Source organism: Monocercomonoides exilis, assembly GCF_001643675.1.
Source record: "Monocercomonoides exilis strain PA203 chromosome Unknown scaffold17-1647472, whole genome shotgun sequence".
NCBI lineage: Eukaryota > Preaxostyla > Oxymonadida > Polymastigidae > Monocercomonoides > Monocercomonoides exilis.
The window spans coordinates 83,063-108,822 of record NW_027150562.1 but is presented as its reverse complement, the minus strand read 5'-3'; the positions used below and the strand labels follow the sequence as shown (position 1 = coordinate 108,822).

At 38.7% G+C, this 25,760-nt stretch overlaps 6 protein-coding genes across 6 annotated transcripts; 1 reads left to right on the top strand and 5 right to left on the bottom strand.

Annotated features, from left to right (window-relative positions):
* Positions 1-63: 63 nt before the first annotated feature.
* Positions 64-1,915, bottom strand: MONOS_1983 (uncharacterized protein). The gene is made up of 4 exons (XM_067871872.1): positions 1,861-1,915; positions 1,709-1,769; positions 1,149-1,642; positions 64-1,089 (listed from the first exon to the last, which is right to left on the bottom strand). Exons 1-4 carry the CDS (start codon positions 1,873-1,875, stop codon positions 316-318), a joined length of 1,344 nt encoding a protein of 447 aa, XP_067729062.1. The 5' UTR covers positions 1,876-1,915; the 3' UTR covers positions 64-315.
* A 777-nt stretch (positions 1,916-2,692) lies between these two features.
* On the bottom strand, positions 2,693-5,513 carry MONOS_1985 (dynein haevy chain 9, inner dynein arm 5; the record flags this gene model as incomplete). Its single annotated transcript, XM_067871873.1, has 2 exons — positions 2,693-5,330; positions 5,510-5,513. The coding sequence occupies 2 exons, from the start codon at positions 5,511-5,513 to the stop codon at positions 2,962-2,964; spliced, it is 2,373 nt and encodes a 790-aa protein (XP_067729061.1). The 3' UTR covers positions 2,693-2,961.
* A 10-nt stretch (positions 5,514-5,523) lies between these two features.
* Positions 5,524-7,401, top strand: MONOS_1986 (putative tubulin-folding cofactor E). The gene is made up of 2 exons (XM_067871874.1): positions 5,524-6,964; positions 7,081-7,401. Exons 1-2 carry the CDS (start codon positions 5,585-5,587, stop codon positions 7,162-7,164), a joined length of 1,464 nt encoding a protein of 487 aa, XP_067729060.1. The 5' UTR covers positions 5,524-5,584; the 3' UTR covers positions 7,165-7,401.
* Positions 7,402-7,436: 35 nt separating this feature from the next.
* On the bottom strand, positions 7,437-10,953 carry MONOS_1987 (putative Thiamine pyrophosphate TPP binding domain-containing protein). Its single transcript, XM_067871875.1, has 5 exons — positions 10,673-10,953; positions 10,548-10,621; positions 9,315-10,471; positions 8,087-9,224; positions 7,437-7,942 (listed from the first exon to the last, which is right to left on the bottom strand). Exons 1-5 carry the CDS (start codon positions 10,746-10,748, stop codon positions 7,631-7,633), a joined length of 2,757 nt encoding a protein of 918 aa, XP_067729059.1. The 5' UTR covers positions 10,749-10,953; the 3' UTR covers positions 7,437-7,630.
* A 2,589-nt stretch (positions 10,954-13,542) lies between these two features.
* MONOS_17438 (uncharacterized protein) lies at positions 13,543-14,064 on the bottom strand (the record flags this gene model as incomplete). The annotated part of the gene is made up of 4 exons (XM_067870358.1): positions 13,543-13,626; positions 13,704-13,738; positions 13,796-13,840; positions 14,019-14,064. The coding sequence occupies 4 exons, from the start codon at positions 14,062-14,064 to the stop codon at positions 13,543-13,545; spliced, it is 210 nt and encodes a 69-aa protein (XP_067729058.1).
* Positions 14,065-16,574: 2,510 nt separating this feature from the next.
* MONOS_1988 (uncharacterized protein) lies at positions 16,575-24,251 on the bottom strand (the record flags this gene model as incomplete). Its single annotated transcript, XM_067871876.1, has 1 exon — positions 16,575-24,251. One exon carries the CDS (start codon positions 24,249-24,251, stop codon positions 16,575-16,577), a length of 7,677 nt encoding a protein of 2,558 aa, XP_067729057.1.
* Positions 24,252-25,760: the final 1,509 nt, after the last annotated feature.

Sequence of the window (25,760 nt, the reverse complement as noted above, 5' to 3'; positions counted from 1 at the left end):
CAATTATTTTTGCCTTTGTGCTCCTCAAAGCACTGATATGCATTTGCACGATTTGTTGAAATTAATTTTTGCTCTTCGTTTTATAATTATTATTTGACATGAATATAAAAAAAGTTTTTTTGTATCAAAAAGCAAATAGAAAAAAATACTCCATTATATAAATCATGGAATCGAATTTCTTGTTTTAATACAGATTCGGAGAATTAAAATATTCATCATGTTAACAATTTTTTAATACGCAAGCTCAAATTAATCTTGATCGTTTGACAAATTAAGTCAAATGCATTTCATAAATTGAAAGCAATAAACAGACTCTCAAACAAGAAACTGCTTTTGCAATTCCGATGCAAAGCGGGAAATGTCCATTTTTGGACGCATCAAGAAGTGTATTTTGATGATAGCGTCTTCGTAACCCTCTTCCTCTAATTTTTCGTGAACCTCTTTTTTTATTGTCTTCCTTTTTGTTTCAGCGCTTTTCCATTCGCTTTCTTTTACAAACGCATTTGCTGTGTCTTTATTCAATTCTCTTGTGAGTGCAGAAAAGAAGGTCATGCACGAGTGCACTAATATCAACTTCAATTCTGGCTGATTCAATTCTTCCAGCATTAAATCAACAACACCTTCTTTCAGCAAACAGTCAATATTTGGTCCGCTTCTCAAAGCAATCTCTTCAAAAACATAAATCAAATGACAAAGAACATCAGCGTGATTGCTCCTTGCTGATTTGTACATTCTTTCAGCAGATTTGATCAGTTGACTGAACTCATTTCTGTTCAGCTGACTGACCAAAAAATACTTTCCGATGTCGTAGCACCACCTCATAATCATCAACACTTCATTTATCTCTTTCACTTCCCCTTCTTTTTTCTTCCAGTCCATTTTTCTTTCAAGTTCGTCCAATTCTCTTGTTGCATCATCCACAAACTTCAACTCGCCAAAATCTGCTTTTTCAAAGCGAATCCGAATCATAGATTGTTCAATCAAAACTCTCCAAGAAGACTCACAGGCAAGATGTGCAAGGTTGTGATGATCCTTTTGATATCTTACGGTTTCTGAAATCTCATTTGAGCGACATTCATTCCCCTTCACCTATTTCATCAAACAAAAACTATCCAGTAACGCCATAAATAGCATGACTGTGTTCATACCACTTGCCTTGCGTTGCTCAAAGTCGGAAAAGCAAATTCCTCTTCATTTTGCACTTCTTCATTTTCCTTTTTGTTTAACACAACGTTCAGAAGATATGATGCAAAAGCAGGAACTGGTTCATCATATGCTCTTTCATCATTCATAGTGAAAAAGCATGCACAAAGATCAGCGAGCAATTTCACATTCTTCTCTTCTTTCTTATTCATTTCATCAAAAATCAACTTCTCCAACGTATAACACAGCGAAGAATGCGGAAAACTTTCAACATACACATACGTCATCATTTTGTAATGCGCAAGATGCTTCAATAACAGAAGGGCATTTTCAATTGACAATTTCTTTTCTTCGATCATTCTGTCTATTTCATTGAATGTTTTCAATGACAAAATAGCATCAAGCTCATCTCTATCCATTTTGCCGAACATCAAATTCATTTCTTTAATTTTCAGTCGTTGGTCAGCAGCCGAACTCCACTTCAACTGAGTAAGAAATTCTTCGAAGACAACGAGCAGGAAAATCAAAGCATCAAAACCAACAAACGCAAACTACACAAACAAACTTTCAAAGCTTTTTGTCAAAGGAGTTTTCAGTTTTTTCTCAAAGGAATCATACATAAACAACTAAATTAGTATTGTTATTAAAAAATATTATTCCCCAAATTGAGAAACAATAAGCTCAGTGGAACAACAACTTCAATAAAAACTTGCAAACCTGGGACGGTCCCATTTATGATCAACTCGAAAAGCACAATAAATTGTGCTTTACTACGAAATAAATGACAACAATTGTTTTTATTATGGGAACATGATGATTACGTTTGGGAAATTTTTAATGGAAATGAGAAATATCTGTAAAAATTGTGCAATAGAGAATTAACGGCAATTCTGGCTAAAGTGTAACTTATTGGGTCCGAAAATTTTCATAGAAATCATCTCGAATTATTTTAAATAAAATAAATCATGATTGATGATTCGATTAATAAACCTGATTTTAAGTTTAAACAATTCACAAATTAGTACTGAATTTCAGTTTCATTATCAAAAAAAGAACCGGAATTTTTAAAAAAATTGACAGAAATATTAAGTTTTTTCTTCATTCTCAAACGTTGTTCCTTATTTGTTTTTCTATAATCATTAAATCCTCTAAACAATTGTTGTTATTAACTCAATCAAAAGATATTTTACCAATTTTATTGTTTTCTTTTCATAATTCACAAAAAAATTTGAAAAAATTTGTGTTCCCTTTTGAGTGAAAAAGATTTAATAACAAAGTTCAGATAGGATTATTCTATAAAAAACATAAATTTTCAAAACAAAAAACATCATTAAAAGTATGTTTTCATATGAGTTTGTAAAATTCGGTGAAATATTCATTTTATTTCACAGAAAAAATCTGGACCCAATATGTTTCATCTTACCCAATTCTGTTCACTTGGTTCAGAGCAATAAAGGGGAAAACTTTCTTTGTTGTGTTCGAATCTCTTTTTTTTCGTTTTTCAATTGTTATTTCCAGATTGTCAATTCACACACAAAAACCTTTGCAATGATATAAAAAGGAGTTTTTGTCCAAAAGGAAAAGATTGTAATAACTACATCAAACATGGAAATGGAAAAAAAAAAAAAAAAGAAAGAAATACGAAGGAAATGAAACGCCAATTGCACATAAAACATGCCAACATATCAAGATTACATACACACATACACACACAAACGGAAAGAAACATAAAAAACATGGTAAATGAAGACTGTTATAAATGCATAATGTTATCCGTGACATTCGGGCTGCTCAAACGTGAATTGCTTGAAGTGTGTTTCAGCTGTCAGAAAGCATTTTGGGTTCACACAGCAGCGCCACCCCGCGAAGGATCCAGTGGTCGGCAGGGAGGAGTGTGCTGAGCACAACAGTGGTGATGAAGTTGGTGGACTGCCCAGTCGTCGACAGCTGCCCCTGGCGCTGGGCAGTCTTGTAGAGTGGAGCAACATAGCATGCTGGCGGGGGGCTGTAGTCCTTCTGAGGCACAAAGTGGATCACAGGCATCGCTGCATACATTTCCCCTGGCAGTGCTTCTGCCAGCTGCATCGTCGCAAAGTCCCACCGCGCTCCTTCAACAAACAGGCCTGACACGAGAACACCGTCTGGAGGAGCGCCCAGCGCAGAAGAGGATGCGGCACTTGCTGACAGCGACAGCATGTTGTAAGAGTAAGCCGAGGGTGGAGAGGTGAATGTGGAGATGGCAGATGAGACAGACAGCGATGATGGCAGCGTCACAGATGTTGAAGAAGAGGGAAAGGAGGTTGCATACGACGAGGAAGAAGACGATGACAAAGACGATGATTGGACGGAGCATATCTTGTCATCGGGCGAGAGAAGAGGCGTGTGGCGGAAGCGGAGTGTGTCGATGGCTACGCGGCGCTTCCTGGCATATGTCTGCAGCACAGCTGTGAGAAAGCCCTGCGGATAGAAAAAGCCAGGCAGCCAGAACACCTTCGGCACACCTTCACGCAGCCAGCACCGGAAGAATGCAACTCTCCGCATAACATCGTCCACCCATGCTCCGAGCTTCAGCAGCGATGGATACGCACTTGCCCGCCACACCCCTGGCACTGTGTGCTTCAGCATCGCATCGTACACCTCCTCCACCTGCTGTGACATCACCACCATCCCCGCAATCCCCTTCTCCAGCTCCCGCAACGTCGAGCCCATCAGCTGCAGCAGCCTGTTGAATCGTTCCATCTCCTGCGACAGCACAATCGACAGCGAATTCACACTCGCTGCTGTCGATGGGTGGAGTCCGCTTTCTCCAACCTTCCCTTCGCTCCCACTCCACAAACGCAGCTGAGACGATCCTGTTGGTGCAGCACCAGACAGCTCGTGCTCTCTCTTTGCTGCTTCGTCCGTTCTGCCTCGCTTTGTGCTTTCCTTCTCGCCTGCGCACACAAACTGCGGCAGCACCCCTTCTGCTGCCTCTGACCGATCCAGCAGCGGAGGCAGCTTCTGCAGGATTTCCTTCGCCAGCTCCAGCACCTCCTCGTCAGCTGTCTTCTTTGTCCTCAGCAGCTCCCCAATCGCTTTCAAGGGTGCCTTCTCGCTGGAATTAGATGCATTGCTCGGAGATGGTGACCGATCAGATGGTTTGGTGGAGAGGCTCTTCACTGATAATCTCTGCTGTGAAATAGGGAGATGCTCTTTCGATCTGCTTTTGTCTGCTGCCTCAGTCGCCTTTCCATCGCGTTTGCAGGATTGCTGTGGAGTTCCAACAGTTACTGGGGTGGCATTGCGGAATGAGGGTGAAGACACAGCAAGCGGTGACTGAGGCAGAGTGCACAGCGGAGATGGAGAGAGAGTGGGGCATTCGGTGCCAGCGGCAGATCGTGGTGTCATTGTTATCAACGCCTGGAGCATCCGCTCTGTTTCGCTCTGTTGGAAGGCCTGCTCGGCATTGCTGTGCATCCCAAACAGCTCTGGCTCATCGGTGGATGGCAGGCGTTCCACAAACTGAAGCAGCTGCGAAAGCGTCTTCAGATCAGACGGAAGAAGATATCTGTTTCTTTTGTATGCAGCCACATACCCAGCGGTGCTCACATAGCTCTTTGATCTCCCAATGGCTGCAAGTGATGGCAGCTGGCCAGAACTTGACACAGACAAAGAGGATGCCATCGAGTTTGCGGAGACATGAGGTGAAAGCATCGGCATCTGAAGTGGCATTGGCATTGGAATTGGCAATGGTGATGTGGTTGGAGATGGCAGTGGCGAAGTGTGCTGAGGAAGGACAGCTGCAGAGGCTGAGTTGTCAGCAGGCTCTTGTTCCACACACGAAGCCTGCCGCGTCAGTGTTGTCTGCCCAACACGCGGTGCACCCAGATCATATGGCTTTCCTGGAATCACAATGCTTTCTTCGTAAAACCGCCGCAGAAGCGCCATCAGCGTTCGCTTGTCCCACTCATCAGTCACACGCCCGCCATAGTTCACCACTCCTGTCATGTATCTCAGTGCTTTCCACGGAATGTCCCCTTCCTTTTCCTTCTCATTTCCTGCCCCAATCCCACTCCCGCTGTTGCCATTTCCGGCTCCACTGCTGCCTGTTGTCAGATACAGCCGAAGATGGCTGATGGATATCTCATAGTCGCTTTCATTGAACTCATATTGGATGTTCCAGCCGAGTGCACCATACTTCTTTCTTTCTTGCACCAGAGCATGGAAAAATGCCAGTCCAATATGCAATCTTATCAAGGCAAATAACCTTCTTCATCCAGTCGAAAAAAAACGTTTGTTCAAAAGGTACATTTTTGCAAAATTTTTACTGAAATATTTTGTTGAAGTTGTTCCAAAGAAAAATGCTTTCAAAAAGCCAAATACATACCCATATATTTTTATTTGATTTTTTAATAATCTTTGTTTTTTTGAAAACAACGGATACAATTTTTTTTGATAATAAATGAATTCAAAGGTTGAAAATTTGTGTGATCATTTACTAAGGAAATATGGAACGAAAGACACTGAAACAAATCCGGAAACACTGTTTGTTTGTACGACCGGAGAAAAGACAAAAAAGATTGAATTTGTTGGTGAAGATAAAATTAATAAATGGCAAATGCACGAAAAATTGACAACTGCAAGCATTGAAAGTGCAGAGTTTACGGAAACAGGAGATCTGGACTCAAATTTTCCTATGTTGAAATCATTAACGCTCATTAGCGTTTCAGGAATAAATTGGAACTTTATCGAGGATATTCTTAAGCAATTGAACAAATTGGAGGACTTAACTGTTAGTAACATAAAATTTGATTCCCCTATTCCCCTTGAATTTGGCTCAAAGTCAAATCTTAAAAATTTATCTCTGTGCTCTTGCTCGCTAAAATGGACAGACATTCAATCTTTATCAGCAATGCCCAATCTTGAGAGTCTAACGTTGACATCAAATTTAATAGATGTTATTGAAATAGCAGAGAAGGACATTCTAGCAGGAGGATTTAAACAATTGAAATCATTGTATCTTGATCAGAATTCAATATCTGATTGGAATGAAATCTTAAAACTTAGCGCACTGCCACATCTCTCTCAACTCTTTTTAACAAGCAATAAAATAACGCAAATTCGATTTCCAGAAGAACCGTACAAGATTATGAATTCATCAACTCCAACTTCATCAACTTTTACATTTTCAGAAGATAAATATTTCTCTCAACTAGAAGAATTGTGGATTAGCAATAACTTAATCAATGATTGGGAATCAATATATGAATTGAATAAGCTTCCTCTCCTTTCAAAGCTTCGCATTTCTCATAATCCAATAATGCTTCGTGATCCTCCTTCACACTTAACACTTTCATCTGGAACTTCGTCATCTTCCTCGGTACCATCTTCATCTTCATCTTCATCCTTATCCTCATCTTGTTCTACATCACCCTTTGCATCATCCTCTTCAATGACTTCTTCTCAGCCTGTGCCAGATGATGTAACAAAACTTTGGGCACCGCCAGAAGAGACAGAAGAAATGGTGAGAGAAAGGCGGTTACGAGTAGCTGTGTTTATTGTGCTGAGTAAAGTTACTGTTTTGAACGGTTCAAAGATCAGCTCTTATGAAAAGCGGAAGTCGATGCTGAGAAGAGCAGAGCTGAAGCAAGAGGCGAAAGAGAAAGCAGAAAATGCGAAGGAAGACGCATTAGAAGAGAAAAAGAAAGAAGAAGAAGAAGAAGAAGAAAAGAACGAGAAGGCATCTCATGCAATGGAAGAAACGCATCCAGCTATTCCATCTGTGATCAAAGTTGTTGAAGGTGAATCGTCACAAAAGCAGTTTTCGACAAAAGCAGGAAGTGTTTGCATTTAATTTTTTAATTTTTCTTAATTTTGTAGTAAAATATTTTGTGTAATCTTCTTTTTATTTATAAATTTATAAATATGTATCATTGGCGAAAATGACTTTGAACTTAGATGAAGCACAATGCAAAAAAGAGTGAGATGAAATCAGACAAAGCAATGATACTGAAAGCGATGATGAAGAAAAAGAGCAAGTAGCTGCTGATTAATAAATGATTCCATTCAAATAATTTTTTTACCCTAAAAATTAGATGAAAAGTTTTTTCTTTTTTTTGAAAGATAAAAATTTTGAATAAAAAAGATTACATAGAATTCAGAAAGATATTTTTATTGGAGCATTGCTTTCAACAACTTGTGAAAGTTTGAAAGAATTTTGCTGCCAATGTTCAGTTTTTTTTTCTTGTTTTCTTGTTTAAACAACATTTTGGCTTTTTTATTTAGAGTTTCTTGAATGAAATTGAAAATTTTGATTGGTGATACATAATATTTCAGTCTTGCAACAAAAATGAGAAATAATAAAAGGATGCAAACAAAAGGTTACAATGATACATAAAAAGAAACATCAGAATTTCAAATGACCTAACGGAAAATTGCACAAAAAAAAGATAAGTTTTCTTGCTCTAATATACTGAATATAATCACAAATATGCAAGCCACCTTTGAATTAGTATGGATAGAAGATTCCTTTAGCCTCAGCATCAGCATCGCGCTTTCTGGAAGGAGAAGGACTTTCAGTGGGCTTTTCATGTGGTGGATGCACTTCAGTGGACGATCCAACCATCCCTCCGAGTTCATTTTGCCCTTTTTGTGCTCTTCTGATTTTCTCCTCGTCGATTATCACGCCCGGCTCTGCCACAACTGTCCTGCCTTCGTCCTTCTGCTCCAGCGACATCAGACCGTTGCGCTTCATCACAAGATCGCAAATGTTCTGCTGCATCCGATCCATCTTCGAATGGATCATTTTGCCCCACTCTTTCTGTTAGGACGGAAAATGCATTCAAATATATACATTTATTTTATTTGCGCACATTTTAAATGAAAATGAAAGAAAGAAAGAACAAAAAAATTCAAAAAGAATTGTAAAAAAAAAAAAAGACAAGTTAAATAGAAAGTGGCAAACCAATCGTGGATCCATGTCGTGACTGCTCAGCGACACTTCGATGATGGATGGGCCTCTCAGCTGCACATTGGCAGCACTTTCTGTTCTCTTCCCGAAGATCACAGAAATAGCATGCTCAAGATCATCAAGCACTTCCACACGGCAGCTCTGCACGAGTGGCTTCTGACGAATCGCAGAGCTCGAATCAGAGGCAACAGAGGAATTTGAAGAAGAAGAAGAAGTTGATGATGATGAAGCACTGCCTGTTGAAAGAACAGGAGAGTTGAGTGCATCGCAAGGTGGGTGCAGTGGGTGGTGCTTGAGCAGATGATCCAGAAATGCCCGATGATGATGCAGGAAGCGCGGGGCAGGGAGATGCAGTGTCTCAAATTCCCCAGACGACGAAGGAGACGCCTGCCAGCTGACTTTGTGGCCAGAGGGTGTGAAGTAGTTTGCCGTCTCTCCGTTCTTGTCAACAGTCTCAATCACATCATATGGCTCTGCCTGGCTCTCGCTCATCTGCTTGGAGCTGCTCTGAGTGTGCTCATTGGCGCTGTCTGTGGCGCAGAAGAACCGTCCTCCTTCGGCATAGCGCCAGCTGTGCAGGTCGTTGTAGATGAGCCCTTCTTTGTGGAGCGCCTTTTCGATGAGATATTCTCTGTTGTTCCAGATGAACACACACATCTGGCACGAATGGCGGAGCATCGTCGACATTTCCTGTATTGTCATCTGCAGCGCACCGTCTCCTGTCACCACAAGCACAGGCGCTGGCACGGGGCTCTGTGAAAGCAGAAGGGCGACTGAGTCAGATGGCAATGAAGATGAAGGAGAAGATGTGGAGGATGGGGATGCTGTTGTCATTGGAGAGGGATTGGCAGATGTGTCTGGAGATGGAGAAACAGACAATCGCTGTTGTTGTTGTTGATCTTTCTGCTGTGGTTGCTCATGCTCCTGTGTACATGTGGCAACAAACCATTTGTCCTTTGGCATTTTCAGAAGAGCCACTCGATCCTTCTCAGCAAATGTCACACCAACACCAGCTGGAAGTGAATAGCCGATTGACTTGTAAAATGCATTGGACACGAACTGACTGCCACGTGGCAAGCGATAGCCGTCAAGGCGGAAGTACACATCGCCTGTATCGCAAACAACTATTGTGCTGAAGAATGAAGAAAGAGAAAAAATAAAAATAATCATTAAAAAAATTCGATTATCCAATAAAAAATCTAGTGCAATAGAAAAAACATACTTTTCAGGCACTCTTGTCATCATAGCATCCATTGCATTTGTTCCGTCCATCACTTTCTCATAATCTCCTGGAGCAGCTGCAACTTTCTTCTTCTCCTCTCTTCCTTTCTCCAGTCTTCTTTCAATCGCCCTCTTCGAATGCACCCCAACACCCTCTGGCATCGTCTTCCCTCCTTTCTTCATCACCAGCGGCAGGACGGTGCTGAGTCTCTTCAACACACGCTTCATCGGCACGTCCTTGAAGAGCGCCTCTCCTGCACACTGCACCATGTTGTCGCCTATCCACACCCAGTTCTCGCTGTTCTGCAGCGACGTCATATCCACATCAATCATTTTCCCTCCCAGCGACAGCACAACACCAGCAGAGGAGACTGCCTGTCCAATGTGGAAGCAGTCATCTTTCTCTCCATTGAACGGTCCCACAAACAGCCCGCTTTCCTCAGACAGGACACACCGCCCCATCGGCGTAGTCACAAACGGAATCTCTGCCTTCTGCACAAGCTCTGCAAAGTCAATACGTACATCATCGTCTGGCTCGTAATACCTCTGGAACTCCACTCCCAGCACAGCCATCACTCCCCCTTGCTCGCCGATCATTGCCTGCTTCCCGACTCCGTTTCCGCGCTCCATCACGCGCTTCACAATCCACTGCACAGCTTGTTCCAGCTGATCTGCATTTCCTCCCGTTCGCTCAATCTCTGTCACTTCTTGACGGAAATTTCTATCCAGCAGTCGCTCTGGGTTGACCATCGGAGCAGGAAGAGGCATTACAGCCAGGTCAACTGGGATCTGGATAAAGATTGGACGCCTTTCTCTGACGCATCGCTGGAATGCAGAGTCAAGATGAAGACAATTTTCAAGTGGAGATGTGGATAAAGAAACAACATCGCACGTCACATTTGAATACACAGACGCTTCCCATGACATTGACGTATCAGTTCCTGTGGTGTGGTGAAGCAATATACGTCCTGATCTGGCTTTTTCTGTATCTTGGATAAATGGTGTTCCAGAAATAACAACAACAGGTACATGTTCAGCATAGGACATTGCCACTCCATTAAGAGCGCTCATTGAACCTACTCCAGTAGTTACACATAAACAGCCGACTCCATTTACAGATGTTCGAGCATATGCATCCGCTGCATAAGAAGCATTTAGCTACACATATCAAAAATATTTTCAAAAATGTGAATTTTTACTATTCACTTTCAAAATATAGAAAATATTTCATCACCTCGTTACAACATGGAACAAAAGTCAGATCTGGCGATGCTATAATTCTGTCCATAAAATGCATCACAAAATCACCTAAACATCAAGAAAAAATTATTGTTTTAAGTTGCAATTCCATGTATAAACCTGGCACTCCAAATATAGTTCGAACTCCAACATTAACCAATCGTTTTATAATAAACTCAGAGAGGTTCAACGACATAATGGATCTTTCTGTTGTTGCTGACTACGCTTTGCGAATGAATTAATGAATAAATGCAGTTCGCAAATTACGAATTAAAAAAATTATTCGGATTTCCTTTTAAAATGAAACTTCGTAAATGTGTGCAGGTATCTTTTGCATCAATAACATCCATATTCGCACAAATAAAAGGCCAATATGTGATGATAAAATAATAATTTTCAATGGGTATATATTGATCAACATAAGTTTTTCCTTCAAACAGTCGAGTCCTTCCATGTTAAAATTTTCCAATTTTTAAGAAACATTTCATCAAGAAAGCGCACTCAACATTTTAGTCTTTGATATAAGCTCTTGGAACTTAAGAAAGTTTTTACGCCCAACACACATTTCTATTCAAACATTCATCAATGTAATTGAGGTATCACACATTAATAAATTATTATCCTTCAAAAAACGTCTAGCTTTTTTTAACTTGACTTTGATATTCAAAGTTTTCAAAAAATAAAATTTCTCTTTTTTCTATCTCGGAAATATCTTTGCAACAATCTTGACTTGGGGAAAAATTACAAGGAAATTTACAAAGAAAATGATTATCGATGTTGTTACATTCTTCTTTTATGGGATAAAATGTGATTTAACCCATTTAATTGAAGTGCTTTTTTTGGTGATTTTTTGATCAATGATCATGCAAGCAACTGCACCAAAGCATGGAAAATCTTAATTGTAGCCAATAATATTATCGCAACATTTGAAGTGGATCGAATTAAAATGTGTATTAACAACATAAAAGCGAAAATTCTGGTAAAGTTGAAAGATTAATGCATTATTATCCACCTTCATATATTTCGAATCAACCTGAGAATTCTAAATATCACAAAGATACTTTCCAGCATGCAACTTCTCGAAAGGATAAAGCAATGCAATTATTCAGAACAACAGAAAGGGAATCATTTATTTTCTTTTATTGGGAAATGAATTCACAAAGGATAAATATTTATGCTTTGTGGAGATTCAAAAGCGGTGATTTCATAATTGAGAAGTCAGATTTAATGTGCATGCAAATGAAACTGCATTACATCAAAGCAGATATCTTTTTTGCAAAGATTGCCCAATATATCGCAAAATGATAATTCCTCTTGTCAAAAATTTGAATTATATATCTGCATTGTCTTCTTTATGAAAATGACTGCTTCAAACGCCCGCACCATTTTCTCTTCATGGGCATAAATATGGAAATCGTTTGAGTATTTCAATCTTGTTGGACAAACTTTGGTTCGTGACGATGAAGAGTAATCATTCGAATATGGGCATTTGAAGATCCTCGTTTCTGAATGTTCTAAGCTCAACAATGGACTTTTGAAAATATGCTCCATTTAAATTGCACATCAATCATAAATTAGCGTGTTCCGCACTGCTTTTTTTATAAAAATTAATGGGAAATCCAAAGCTTGTTATTGTTCTTTGCAAACAAACATTTTTATGAATTTTGTTTTACAAGTATTACCTGCATCGAGATGATGTGATTCTATTTTATGAAGTTTGAATTTTGTTGCTTTAACTTTTTTCACTTTTGTGAATTATTTTCAATTTCTAAATGTTTCCTCTTTTCTTACAAAGTGAAATTGAAATCTAAATCTATCTGTTGAAATTAGGTAATTGTGTAAGTGTTACTTTCTTCATTACGAGTGTCTTGACTGTTTTTGTGTGATTTTTATTGCATTTCTAATTTTTTTATTGTTTTAAATTCAAAAACTCAACTGTTTTATTGTTTATATTCGATTGCATGTATTTCTTTACATCAAGTCATGTTATTTTTTGTAATGTTTGTTGAGCGCAAAATTTATTCCCATTGTCAACGTGTAAGCATACCAATTTTAAACTTGAATTTTGATTATTTACGAATTTCTTACTCAAATCTCTTCATTTTCTTATTCTAAATAATTGATTAGTTTTATTTGAATTGTTGTTTCTACGAATATAACTTCCAATTTTCAAATAATGACGCTGGAAAAAATAAATGTTTCGACATATTTTATTAACAAAATTTTTTATTAAAAAATTCACAAAGAAAATTGAAAAGCATACTTCTTTTATTTTTTGATTTTGAAAATTCAATCTTCCCATTCTCAAATAATTGACTATGTTGAACAGTTTTTGCTCATTTTAATCGTGAATACAAAATGTTCTGAAAGGTTTTGCCAATGCTTGTTACATACAGAAAATATGTATACGAAATTTGCAGAGAAAGAAAACAATTATCGAAGTATTGTTGAAAATGATGATTGAAACGATGAAAAATTACTTAAAGGTTCAAAATAAGATATCATGAAACAACTTTTCATCTTGAATACAAAAGCAAAGCAAGAAACAAGAAAAACAAGAAAATGAAATGAAAACGCAACAATTCCCCTCGGTAAAAAGCAGTTTTGCTTCAATATATATTGAGTTGATGATGCGCCATCTGTGATTGTTGGTTTTTCTGGCAGTTGCATTGATTGCATAACCACTAGAAAGTCATTGAAAATACTGTAGATTGAATTGTTCATTCTCGTCGCAAGCAAGAATATATTATAAATTGATATCTTTTCTATTCATCAGTAAGAACAGCAAAATGGTGATCTGAATCATGTTGCAAAATATGAAAAAAAGTTGGATAACTGAAAATGACAATCAAAGCAATGAAACGTTTGAAAGCAATTCAGAAAAATCAATTGGTGTAACGACGTACAACGGAAATGATAACTCAAAAAGTGATAACATTTGCCAAAAATGTGATGATGAAGAAAGAAAATATTTGTAATAACAATTGCTTTTATGCTTTTAAATTATCGAAATAATATGAAATAGGAAAATACGGTTGGCCACAAAAACGCTCAGAAGCAATGAAATTTGAGATCTAAAAACGAAAAGTGGAAAATTGAATCAACCAAAATGAAGAATCATCCATGTGAATTTGAAGATATTGATTAACACCCTCGTTTGGATAGTGCTCACATCAGATGTATATGCTCATTCTGTAAATGGAATGAGTCGAAAGTATTCTATCAAATTTTGATTCTACAGACATTTCAACATCTCAGTCCTACAAGAAACATCAAAATTGATAAAAACTAAATATTACAAGATTAATCAACGAAAAGTATTTTCAAATAAGTGAAAAAAAGACAATCTTTACAAAACGCAATGTGATATCACTGCTTGATTGACGATTAAACAATTGAAAAACAAGTTTATACCAAAAAAATGTCGATCTCTATTGATGTAACCAGCACATGAGAGCACACTAACTTTGCTTGTCAATTCCGTAGTTGATATCTACACTTAGCTTATGCATTTTTCTACACAATGAATTTACACTCTGTTGGATATTATTTGGATCTTTTGAAATTATGTAACTAATACCAAAATAAAGGGCGTAAATGATTGATAATGACATTCTATAAACGTTATTCGCCTGTAATGTGATTGTTATCTTTGAAAAACAAAAATTAGGCATGAAATTCTATTATCCAAAATATGTGATACAAAAAAAGCAAATGAAAACAAGAGAAAGCTATCAGAATTTTGAAATATGAAATTCATATAAAACATATATAAAGGCGCAAACCTTAGAAGGAATGTATTGAAAAACATGACCAAAAGGAAAGTGTTCTGAAGATATAAAATAAAAATCCAGGTGCGATTCGAACATAAAATCTCTGGAGCATGTCCAGCTTATTCATGACAAAAGCTAAGTTTGTAAATTCTCGCTTTGCTATGAATCTTATAAATACAAGGAAGGGAAGGAAGATTAAAGCCTGTTTTAAAATCGTCAAAAGAAATTTTTGAATTCATTGAATGTTAATCAAAGTATAAATATTGAACAATTGGATATATTGTTTTGAAGAAGAGAAGCAATTGTTATTTCACAAGTAATACAAATACATAGATTTATTTTTGCTCATTGAATTCAAAGCGTTGTATTTTCACAATCACCATTGCAAATTGCTCAATATTCCATTATAAAAAGAAACACAGCACGAAATTGAAATTCTTATAGCTCATGTGACTGTAAATGCAGTCTGACAACAACAACTAAACTTTATTCGAATCTGCATTTATTGCACTTTCAAAATCAAAGCAGAGATTTCCGATTCATTAATGGGATTTCAGAGAATGATCCGGTGTTGTGTGAAATCCAATATCGTGCAATATCTAAAAAAACATACAAAAATTTAAGTAATGACTACAAACACACACAAATTTCTGGAAAAAGGTCTGCCTGAAATAATCAGATCAAATGATCAATAAAGTTGTTTTGGGTGTACCGTTGAACATAAAAATTTGTTTGACCCTTGAAATAATCATAACAAATAAGCAAAGCAGCTGTAACTAATTCTTCAATGATAGAGATTGAATACAAAATTCATAAAATTCACTATTGATCCCTCCACTTCAAGAAAAATTCATCTTTGCCTTTTTGATTGATGAAACAGAGCCAAAATGGGATACCAAAAGAGAATAAAATTAACCATAATTGTGAATCCTTTTTGGTTGTGAAATCTTCCATTAATGATTGCGAATTCTCTTCGAAAAAATTTTTCTTTGATTGTTTTCATGTTGCCAATGCAAATTATCCAAATGCAAAACTTTCCAATGTTATGCAACGAAGGATATAATTGCTAGAATGAGAAATGGGAAACTTGCATTTTGGAAAGTTGATATGGTCAGAGCAAGATTTTTATTTCATTTAGATCTCGCCATGTTGGCTTTTAGGGGTTTGATCCGGTATGTTGAAAGTTAAGTTACGGGCTATTCGATTGATTCATGCTTTGCGAACGCACCTTCGCATAACTACAAACTTTTACCTTCAACATCAAACTTTCTACACTGTTTTTCCGTGTATTTGCTCCATCTAACGTTCGTTGAAAAATAATAATTGCCTCCTTTCTTCTTTTAACAAGAATTGCACAGCTTTGTGCAAAAGATTTATTCGGAATGCTTTCGTTTAACGCGCCTCAAACAAATTTACTCAGAAACTTTGGAATCGCTTTTTTGCGAAAATCAAAATCGCCTTTAATATTTCGCTATTTCTGCAACATGAAAAGTCACATGAAAGTTCCATCATGTCTAATGTGGTTGCTGTGCTAATGAAGTGTATCCAAAATTGAGTTGCCAAGCAGTTAATCAAGTCAACAATCATAACGAATCCTCCAAAGTATTTAGTGATCCTTTGATACTAATTTCCACTAAATAGAAGCAAATTTCGATGATCTTCAATGACAAGTGAAAGACCAAACCTACAACCTTCGGATCTTTCGTGTATTGTCCATTCATTCAATTGAGCATTCTTTTTAAGAAACAATATAACTTTATTGATAAAGCATCAGCCTTCAGAACACGCAAAATTGATTTGCAGCGAACGGGAAGGAAAAACTCAAGAAGAAGAAGATAGGAAGTGCAAAGGCAACAATTATGAGCTTGTAGTCCCACTTTATTTATGCAAATAAATGTAGTGTTTTCTCTTATATTCTAAATCCCTGAGGTTAATTAACTAACACATTGCAAAAAGAAGAATTGCCAACAATAAGTCCGCTTTTCCTCCAGTAACTCGGTAGGCCCAAATAACAATTATCTCCTCCAAATACTCCAACATCATCAATAGAAAAATAGCTTCTTTTGCCTCCAACATCTTCATTGCAACGTTATTCTTTTCGCTTATGATGCCCAACATTTATCAATACCTTTTTCACAGCAAGGAGCATTTCTCTTCCACTCCTCATATTCCCTAGCCTCAGAAGTAATGCTTCCATCCTTCTTCAATTTCCCATTTCTCCCTTCACTCATTTTAATCTGCAGGGTTATTTACAGATTCATTGTGTGCTGATCGCAAATCCTCTGTGATGCGTTGTATTGAGTGCGTGTGTGAGGACTATAAGACGGGCTGCGGTAATTCGGGCGCCAGCACTGTTGAGGATCGCGATATGCTCGTTGGCCTTTGCGAGGCAATAAAGAAGAAGGCGTTGAAGAGAACGACGGAGAAGAAGAAGAAGAAGAAGAGAATGAGGAAGGAGTAGGAGAAGAGAAAGAGGCTGAAGAGGGAGAAGAAAATTGTGTTTTCTGTGGAGAATAAACGAAAACAGACGAAGGTGAAGAAGAGCCAAGCGGAGGCGGAGCGAGAGACGGTTCAGCAGAAAGCGAAGAAGACTGCAAAGAAGATGGCGTGTGTGGCGATGGAGAAGGCAGCAATGAATATTGAGAGAAAAGTGGAGGATCACCAAAAGAATTCGGTAGAAGAGGAACAGAACAAGAAGATGAAGCGTGGTGTTCGTCTGATGGCAACAAAGAAGAGAATGGCTGAGCGATTGAAGCAACTGAACAAGAAGAGGCAATCATATGCGGAGATGTTGGACTTGACGATGAATGACGCATTGAATCGCAGGGCTCCTCTGAGATTTGGCTGGATCGTACAGAAGGCAGTTCTCGAACGGCGCATTCAGCTGTGTTCTTTCTGTTTCTCCAGTACATGGAATTTTTCGCGTATGATGAAGCTCTTCTCTTTGAGCGCTTTTTTTGGTTCTGCAAATGCATTTTGGTTGTTAATTCATTTGAATGTTCGTGAATCTGCTGCTGTGACTGGCTTGGCTGAGAATTCGGCTGCACAAAAATTGTGGATTTGCTTGAATGAGATGGGGATTGCGACCAAATATACTCTTCTGACTGCATCGGGAGCATCATTGATTGTTCAGCAATGTTTGCATTGGAATATCTATTTGAAGAAGAAGAAGAAGAAGAAGAAGAAGATTGAAAGGAAAGAGAAGAGCGAGTGTGATTGCTGCTCGGATGAATGCGACGACAAGGCGAAAGCGAATTTCGCTGTGGCGAATCGAAGAAAGGAGGAACAGCAGACGCTGAATCAGAAGTGTGTTGTGGGGACGATCTATCGCCTGAGGAAGACGGCTTCAGCAAAGGAGAAGAAGAGGCAGAAGAATCAAGAGCATCGCCAGCATCGCTTGGTGTGCATGCAGCTGGATTGGACGAGGAAGGAGAGAAGGAAGGAAGATCGATGCCAAAGGCGAAGTCTTCGGAATCTGAAAGGCTGAGCAGAGGAGACGCAAAAGCGGAGCTGCAAAATGTTGATTGGTTGGAATTGTCTGCTTGCTGTGGGAATTGGATTAGACACTCATTTTGTTCAGCTTCTTCAACTTTTCGTTCGAAATGCGACTTTTCATGCTCCGTAATTTTTGATTGAGCACAGGAAGAATTAGAAGAAGAAGAAGGTGAGAGTGAAGAAGTATCCAAGGGTAGCAAAGGAGTTGTTGACGTTGCAACAGTCAGAGGAGATGAAGCAGAGACTTGTGAATATGTCATATATTGTCGTGGAGTTGGCCTTCTTTGCCTCGGGAATGACATTTCTGGAAGGGAAACGTGTGACTTTGGAGCGACGGAGAAAGTGATAGGAGCATTTGGGACAGCTACAGGTGGAGAAGAGGTTGAAAGAGGAGAAGGAGAAGGAGAACAAGAAGACGACGACGAAGAAGAAGATGGATTCGTGTTTGCCAGCATTTTACTGTTAGATCTTGATGCCATCGAACTGGAAGCGTGGAAGCACATGCTTAGCGGGGGAGGAGGGACAGTCCCAGGAACAGGAAGAGGAGGAAAAGAAGAAGGTGGAATGTTTGGATATGGCACATTACGTTTGGAATTCGGTGTGGGAGATTGAGTTAAAGGAGAAGAGAGAAGAGAAGATGGGGAAAATAATAATGAAGAATCGGGTGGAGACAATCTAGAAGAGACAGAGGAGGCAGAAGAGTTTGCTGAACCAGGAAAAATCTGTGGACGTATTTGAGTTTGTGTTTGTGCTTGAGTTTGTGGCTGCATCTGAGCAGAAAGTGATTTATTTGTGTCGTCTTCGGCAGACAAAAAAGGTGCAGTGATTGTGACAGCTCCCGTCTCATCAACAGAAACGAATCTGCCCAGCGGGACAGTTTGTTCATTCGATCTCTCTTTTGAGTCTTTTAAGTTATTTTGGAAGAGGGAAGAGGAGAACTCGACAGGACTGTTGAAAGACAAGTTGTTTTGTGGCTGATGAGTCATGATGGCTTTGCTGATGGACATACCAGGCTCTTTTGTATCGACCTTTGGCAGAGCAGAAATGATGATTGGGGCAGACGGAGGAGTTGATGCCTGAAGAGGAACAGTGTGCGGGAGCGTTTGGATGATTGGGATAGTTAAAGGACTGGAAAGCAAGTGGGGATGATTGGTTGGAGGAGAAGAGGAGGAGGAAGAAGAAGAAGAAGAAGAAGACAGGGAAGAGGAAGACACTTCAGCAGAATGATCAAATGACGATAAAGAAGCCAACAAAGGAGGAATTTGATGGCCGAGCAATGCTGAACAACAAGAAGAAGAGACACAAGCAACTGAAGCATTACCCGTGGCAGGAAGGTTCATCTGAGCGGATTCTGAACTTGTTTTCGTCTGCTTGCATTCAGTGGATATGTTGCATTTCTCATCTTTCGAATTCCGTTGTAGCGTGTTGTCTATGTTGTGCATGTGAGATTTCATTGCATCGTCAGAAGGCGATTCCACAAATGACTGTTTGGAAGAGCTTTTCTGTGCAGAAGCTTCGGTGGCAACGTATTTGAAGGGATTATACTTCAATGTTGGGAGCTTGTCATGATCCAGCAAATCAGGGCGAGGCAAAAGCGGTTCAGGCGAAGCATATGCTGCTTCTGCATCTTTGATCACTGTGCATCTGATGGAATCGTGTGACTTTTGGTGAGTGTGGCTGATGATCCCTTCTTTCCGCTCGCAAACATCCCTGCTGTTCTTTCCCTTTCTGAATGACGCAGAAGATGCTCTGCTATTTTTGGTATGATTTTTACGTGATACGTTTGCTGGCGAAGAATTGTCAGTTGAATCGAATGTCACAAAAGGCACTTGTTTCGCCATTTCAACCTGTGTTTCGATTGGAAATGTTTCAATAAGCGGTGCATTCTGTTTGAATGCAGCTTTGTCTCTCTGATTGTCGTTGCTCTCGTTTGATTTGCGTGGCACATATGTTGAATGGGAATGGGAGTATTCATGAGGATGTTGGAGCGCTTTGCTTTTGGGCTGTGGGCGAGATTGCTTCGATGAACTGCTTGTTTGCGGAGAATATCGAAACTCTGAAGAAGACGATGATGACGATGAAGAAGACGAACGATACTTCACTTTTCTCTGTTGTTCGATCGCAGGCAGGGCGAATTGGGCAGAGCGTGAAGGAATCCAAGAGCTGCTCCTTGTGTTTGAATGGGGAATAGGAGAAAACTGGGAGCATTCGTTGTGTTGGAGTGGGGTGTGATCGATTGGATTAGTGGTGGTTGAGTCATTTGTGCCTGACTGGTTCTGCTCAGAGGACAATGATGGCGATGAAACATTGGAGGATGCGTTGTTGTTGGGCACAGAAGACAGCGGGAAGGAAGAGGAAGAGACGGAAGGAGGAGATAAAGGAGCGAATGGATGCGAAGGTAAATTATCAGAAGTTGAAGGAGATTCTAAATTAAGAGCTGAAGAAGAGGAAGAAGACAGACAAACAGGTAATTTAGATAGGTCATGTTTTTCAATATCAGACAAAATGAAGGTTGAAGAAGAAGAAGAGGGAGAAGAAGAAGAACAAGAGGAAGAAGGCAATGGTATCAAAGGCAATACTGGTTCTGGAAAGGAATTGGAAGAAGAAGAAGAAGAGTGTGAAAACTTCTCTGAAGACGAAAAACAATGAGGAGGCGGAGGAGGCAAGCGAATAGTCGAAATACAATCAGACTGCTCTTCAGACACGCATGGGAGAACATCACAACTCTGTTCTTGAATGTCTTTTGAAGGATACTTTTGAGAAGAGCCGGCTGTTTCAGTTTGCTTTCTTGATGAGTTGGATGCAAAATGCTCCAATGCAAGATTCTGTTGAAAAGATGGTGTGAAATAGATGAGAGAGGTGTTGGCATCCATCTGTAATGGATAAGCAGCTGTGTTTTGTGTGTGTGGAAGATCAGAAGACGCAGAAGATGGCAGAGAAGCCGGTAGATCTGACAGAGTGATGATATCCTCAATCATTGAGCCACAAAAGTGGGATGAGCTGCTAGTGAAAGGCTCGGAAATTTGTTGGGTTTTTAATGATGTTTCATTTGGACTGTCTGAGCAAATGTTGGCATCCAACAAAGTTTGCGTTGAAGGCAAAGAAGGAGGTGGCTGTTCAAGATGATCAGAAGCAGATAAAAGGAGCGGAGAAGAAAGGTAGCCAGCGTAATTGGTGGGAAACAAATAGCTTTCTGACAAAAGTGCAGATTCGATTGATGAGAAAGTGGAGTCTGTTTGATCGCCAGTCATACGCAAAGATGGGGAAGATGGAGTGCGTGGTGAGTAAGGAGAAAGCGAAGAAGAGGAAGAAGAAGAAAAGGCTAAAGAAGAGGTGGCAATATCACCAGCATCATCTTCATCGTAATTTTTGAATGGTGAATGAGAAATAAAAATAGTTTGTTTCCGTTCAACAGGCGTTGAAGGGTCAGCAAATGGAGGTGGATACTCCAAAAGTGATGAATACGAAAGAGGCGAAACTTGATATTCATGAAAAGAAGACATTAGAGCGAAGCTGCCGCAAGCATCATGTTCCATCAACAAGTCGGTGGTGTGTGGCAATCCCACAATTTCTGGTGAAGGAAAGTCAATAAAGCACTTGCAGTTGTTGTGTATATCTTTTGCTTCATTACATTCATTGAGCTCAGAGCATGAACGAAGCTTCCAAGTGATCGAATTTTCACTCATTGGCGAAATGCTTGGATGTGTTTCTTCTCGTTTTGTTGAAACATTTTGTGAAGGAATCATGTTTTCGTTGATTTCAGTATTTTGTTCACTTCTGAATGTTGAATCATTTTTCTCTTCTTTTGTTTTTGATAAGCATATTTTTGCATTTTGAGATATCAATGAAGAACAAAGCGTTGTGTTATTGTCACTTCTATTTTGTACAAGAAACTGTGGCTGAGAACAAATATCATCACAAATAAAGTTAAGAGAGCATAAGTCTGAATCATTTTCTATTCCATTTTGCTGTTTTCGAGCACTTCTTTCTTCTTCTTCAACTTCGCATAGAGGCATTTTTCTTTCCTCAATTCCTCTATTAATACCATCAGAAAGTATTCCATCATTAGCACTAATATGTTTCTCAGATTTTTGCTCAGCCAATAAACGGATAGGCAAAAGACAAGATGTGGAAGGATAGCTCCCTTCAATGAGATTATCTGCAAAGACTGAACTTTCACTGCTTTCGAAAAATGCGCAATGCTCTTCGCTTTCTTCTCTGTCACGTCTTTTCTTCTTGAATAACGTTAACAACATCACATTTTCCTCAGGTATGTCTTCATTACATTTTTCTCTTTTTTCTACAAATTCGTCGAAAATTCCATTTCTTTCATATGGCAACAAAAAAAGATTATCATCCTCTTTTCTTGTTGACTTTATTTTTTCATCTCTTTTAAAAACGCAAATTTCATTATTTTTTGAATAAATATCCTTATTAATAGAAAAATCTTCCGCAATATATTTCTCAGATTTTTCGTCTTCTTTGATGAGGGAAATTTGCTCAGGCCCATAACTTCTTTTTGATCTTCCTTTTTCCTTTTTTTCTTTTTCTTTATCCAAATTTTCAAAGCATCCTTCTTCTTCCTCATTTGGAGGATCTCTTCTTGTTGACTGCATAAAATTCGTATCTATTTCGCTTGGCAAATCGCAACTCAAAGATGAAGTTAATGGTTTTATATCATTTTCAGTCTGAAGCTCCTTTGCATCGGCAGCGGTATCTGAATTACTTTCAAGCCATTGGATTCCATTTTTCGCTGTGTGTTCAGTCGCCTTCGCAAAAGATGTCACTTTCCGTGTGAATCTCAGAATTGATTCTAACAAATCAAGTGCTGCCTCGAGCGAGCAGTGATAGTTATCGTCTTCGCAATGTGCATCAGCACAGCATCTGAATGACTCGTAAAAACAGTAAATTGGAGCGGTATGCTTACGTGCGGTGTCTGTGTTGCTTTGCCTTTCTTTTAATTCTACTGCACATCCAAAAGGGCTGGACGGACATTGGGCATCACCATATAACTCAAAGGGATGAGGGAAATCTGTATTAAAAGTTGCAAATGCACTGTTTTTGTGATATGCATTGCATCGTTCAAGAGACAAGAGATCAAACGAGTGATCTAGTCTTGTTATTGATTCCATTGATAACACCGATTTTTGACTATGTGTTAAACATACATATAAATCAGATGACAAAATTCCTTTAAATTGCTTGTTTTTCTGATTATTACTAACAAATAACAAAGGTGTGGCCTCTGAAAAAAGGGTGTCGCAAAAATTTTGAGTGAAATAATGTATTTCCTGAAAAGGACTCCAAATGGCGCTCGGCTGTGAATGAGGGAGCACAGCAAAAGGTGAAGATTCGCCAGCAGCAACATTTCTATTGCCGCCATCAGAATCCACGTGAGATGCAATTTCTGGTGTGTGATGGTACTCAAAATGGGATTTATCAATGGAAGAAGAATTCCTCAAGAGAAAATCAGCTTGGGTGGCTTCGTTATAATCAACTTTTTTTCCTTCGTCTTCGTCATCGTCTTCTTCTTCTTCTTCTTCTTCTATTGACAAACCTTCTAAATCAGGAACGCGTGTGTTGTGTGTGCAAAAATGAAGAAACGGTGAATGTGTGAAATCATCCGAAGGGCACATGGCAAGAAGAGGTTGGTATGTGACTGCAGGTATGGATTGGATGAATACAGAAGACAAAAATAAAGATGGAAAATCATTGAAATTCTTTGACAAACGGCAAAAATAAAGAAGTGTGGAGTGATAAAGAAGGTGTGTGTGAAGGAACATCGAATCAACCCCCTCCGAACGCGCAGCAGCGAATTCGCCAAGAAACTGCGCAAATTCATTGGGAGGCCAAAATAACTCAAAAACAGCGTCGCTTTTGTATTTGTGTGGCTGCAACGCGAAAATGCTTGATTCTTCAGACAGAAAGCATGCGCACCCGCAGAACTTAATGAAATATTCTTCGTTCGTCCTTTTCCAGTCGCGCAAGAGAGACGCACAGAGGAGCAGAATTTGCTGGACGGCTGGTAGAAAATAGGTAGAATCTGCATCCGCACTCCGTTTTGTTACTGGCCCCTGCAGTGACAGCGAACGAAGGGAATAAATTTGGCGTGCAGATTCTTTTGCGGCCAGTTTTCGAAGCAGAACTTCTGGAGAAGACGTCTTTTCGTCAGTGAAACTGCCATTTTCGTGCAGTTGTGCCATTTGAGTCTGCGCGGCGAACTCCTCACCCAAATTCCTTTCCAAATGTTTTAACGAAAGCGATCTGATAGAAGATGTCGCAGGGACATGGCCCATTGGAATATTGCGCCTTTGGCACGAGTTTGAATTAATTGACGAGAATATTCCTGGTTTTGTATTTTCTGTCGAATGCGAGTCACAGAGCAGATCTCTTTCTTTTTCAATTTTTCTAATAATGGATTTGCCCAACATGGGATAAAATGTGAAAAACCGTTGTTTTTGGCTTTTTCGAGTGTGCGCCTGAAAAATGCGAAATTGCATTGATATAAATTAAACATAAGATATAAACAAAAGAATAATTTGCGTAATAACAGGATCATAGGCCCATTTCTATATGACCTTTTATCTCTTCATTTCATTTGAAATTTGCATGGGAAATTACACAGCAGCCTGTTATGTGTAATAGTTGACTATATCTCTCTGTGAATTTGATTAAATCGGTAATTTGTCTGCTCAGTTTGGATTCATGTGCGAGATTTTGATTGAAGAGCTGTGATGATAAAAAATCATAAACAAACTTTCCGAGTTATGTAGTCATTCATAAAACTAATAAAATACACACATGATCTCATACATTTTTGTTAGTCTGCTCACTAAATGACGAACGAAATGCACCTTTTGCTGGACTCCTGCACTTTGTCAAAAATAATCATATCATTTGACCTTGTCATGTCAAAAGTTAGTACAGTAATATATACGATAAAAGAAGATAAAACTTGTTGATGTTTCACGCTCAAAGCGTTTAGATCAAAAGTTAGGCATAACTTCTTCTGAGCTCGTCGTGGAAAACTGTATAATTTATCAAAACTTTTTTTTTCATATAATCATCCTTTTCCCTTGTTTGTTTGAAATAAGGATGTAACTTTGAATGATGTTGAAGGCGTTTTATCAAATTGTTTTTGTATTGCACCGTAAACCTTTGTAGCCTCCAGTTAAGTTCAGAAAATGATAATTTTGTTAATAGTAAAGCAAAAACTGCTATTGTTGCCAATGGACTTCATTTCAAAGTCTATGTTGTTGTATTAATCCAGATCTTTATGATCTTATATTTGATGGATCATTTTCCTCAAGAACTCAACGACAATATACAAAAGCTAGTATTAATAGTATCACACATCAATGGTTCATTGTTCTTTAAAAAGGTTTGCTGATTCACTTTCTAAACATAGCCACCTTTGTCTCATCTCTTTTTTGAAACTTTTTGAAACATTTTTTATCATCAGCCCCCAGGATAGATTGTCTATATCGATACGCATGCCTTATCTCTTTATTTTCTTTTCACCTACCAATTATCAAAGGTCGTTCGAGGCTGTATTTGCATCTATCTCCTCAAGATCCAAAATTTGAATGAGATCTCCTTCTGGACTTGGGTTTACGTTCAGTTTAAAAAATTAATTGCGTTTGGAAAGGGCTTTCAAAAGAGTAGCGGGGGAAAGCAAATTAATGGAAAGTATCACATTCCTGAATTATTACGATTTAAATTCTAAATAACCTTGATCAAGAAAAAACCGGCAATGCCCTTCATCTTCCTAAATGTGCTTAAAGTATTTAGAACTGCAAATTCAATGTTATTTAAAGGTCTGAGCCTTATTTTACAGATTTTATACTTATTTCAAGTGTTATTTTTTTTTTCAACTTAACTATTTTTTTGATTTTTTTAATGTAGCGAATATTTCAGCACCTAAATCGGGCATTATACAA

Excerpts from the sequence above, each read along its gene's own strand:
- MONOS_1983 (XM_067871872.1), bottom strand. Across the intron at positions 1,643-1,708 it reads TTTGACAAAAAGCTTTGAAA|AATTTCTTACTCAGTTGAAG; the intron begins GTTTGTTTGTGT and ends TTGTCTTCGAAG. Across the intron at positions 1,090-1,148 it reads TGAGCAACGCAAGGCAAGTG|GTGAAGGGGAATGAATGTCG; the intron begins GTATGAACACAG and ends TTGATGAAATAG.
- MONOS_1986 (XM_067871874.1), top strand. The coding sequence starts at position 5,585 with ATGAATTCAAAGGTTGAAAATTTGTGTGATCATTTACTAAGGAAATAT. Across the intron at positions 6,965-7,080 it reads TTTCGACAAAAGCAGGAAGT|ATGAAGCACAATGCAAAAAA; the intron begins GTTTGCATTTAA and ends CTTTGAACTTAG.
- MONOS_1987 (XM_067871875.1), bottom strand. The coding sequence starts at position 10,748 with ATGTCGTTGAACCTCTCTGAGTTTATTATAAAACGATTGGTTAATGTT. Across the intron at positions 10,622-10,672 it reads AACTATATTTGGAGTGCCAG|GTGATTTTGTGATGCATTTT; the intron begins GTTTATACATGG and ends CTTGATGTTTAG. Across the intron at positions 9,225-9,314 it reads ATGACAAGAGTGCCTGAAAA|CACAATAGTTGTTTGCGATA; the intron begins GTATGTTTTTTC and ends TTCATTCTTCAG.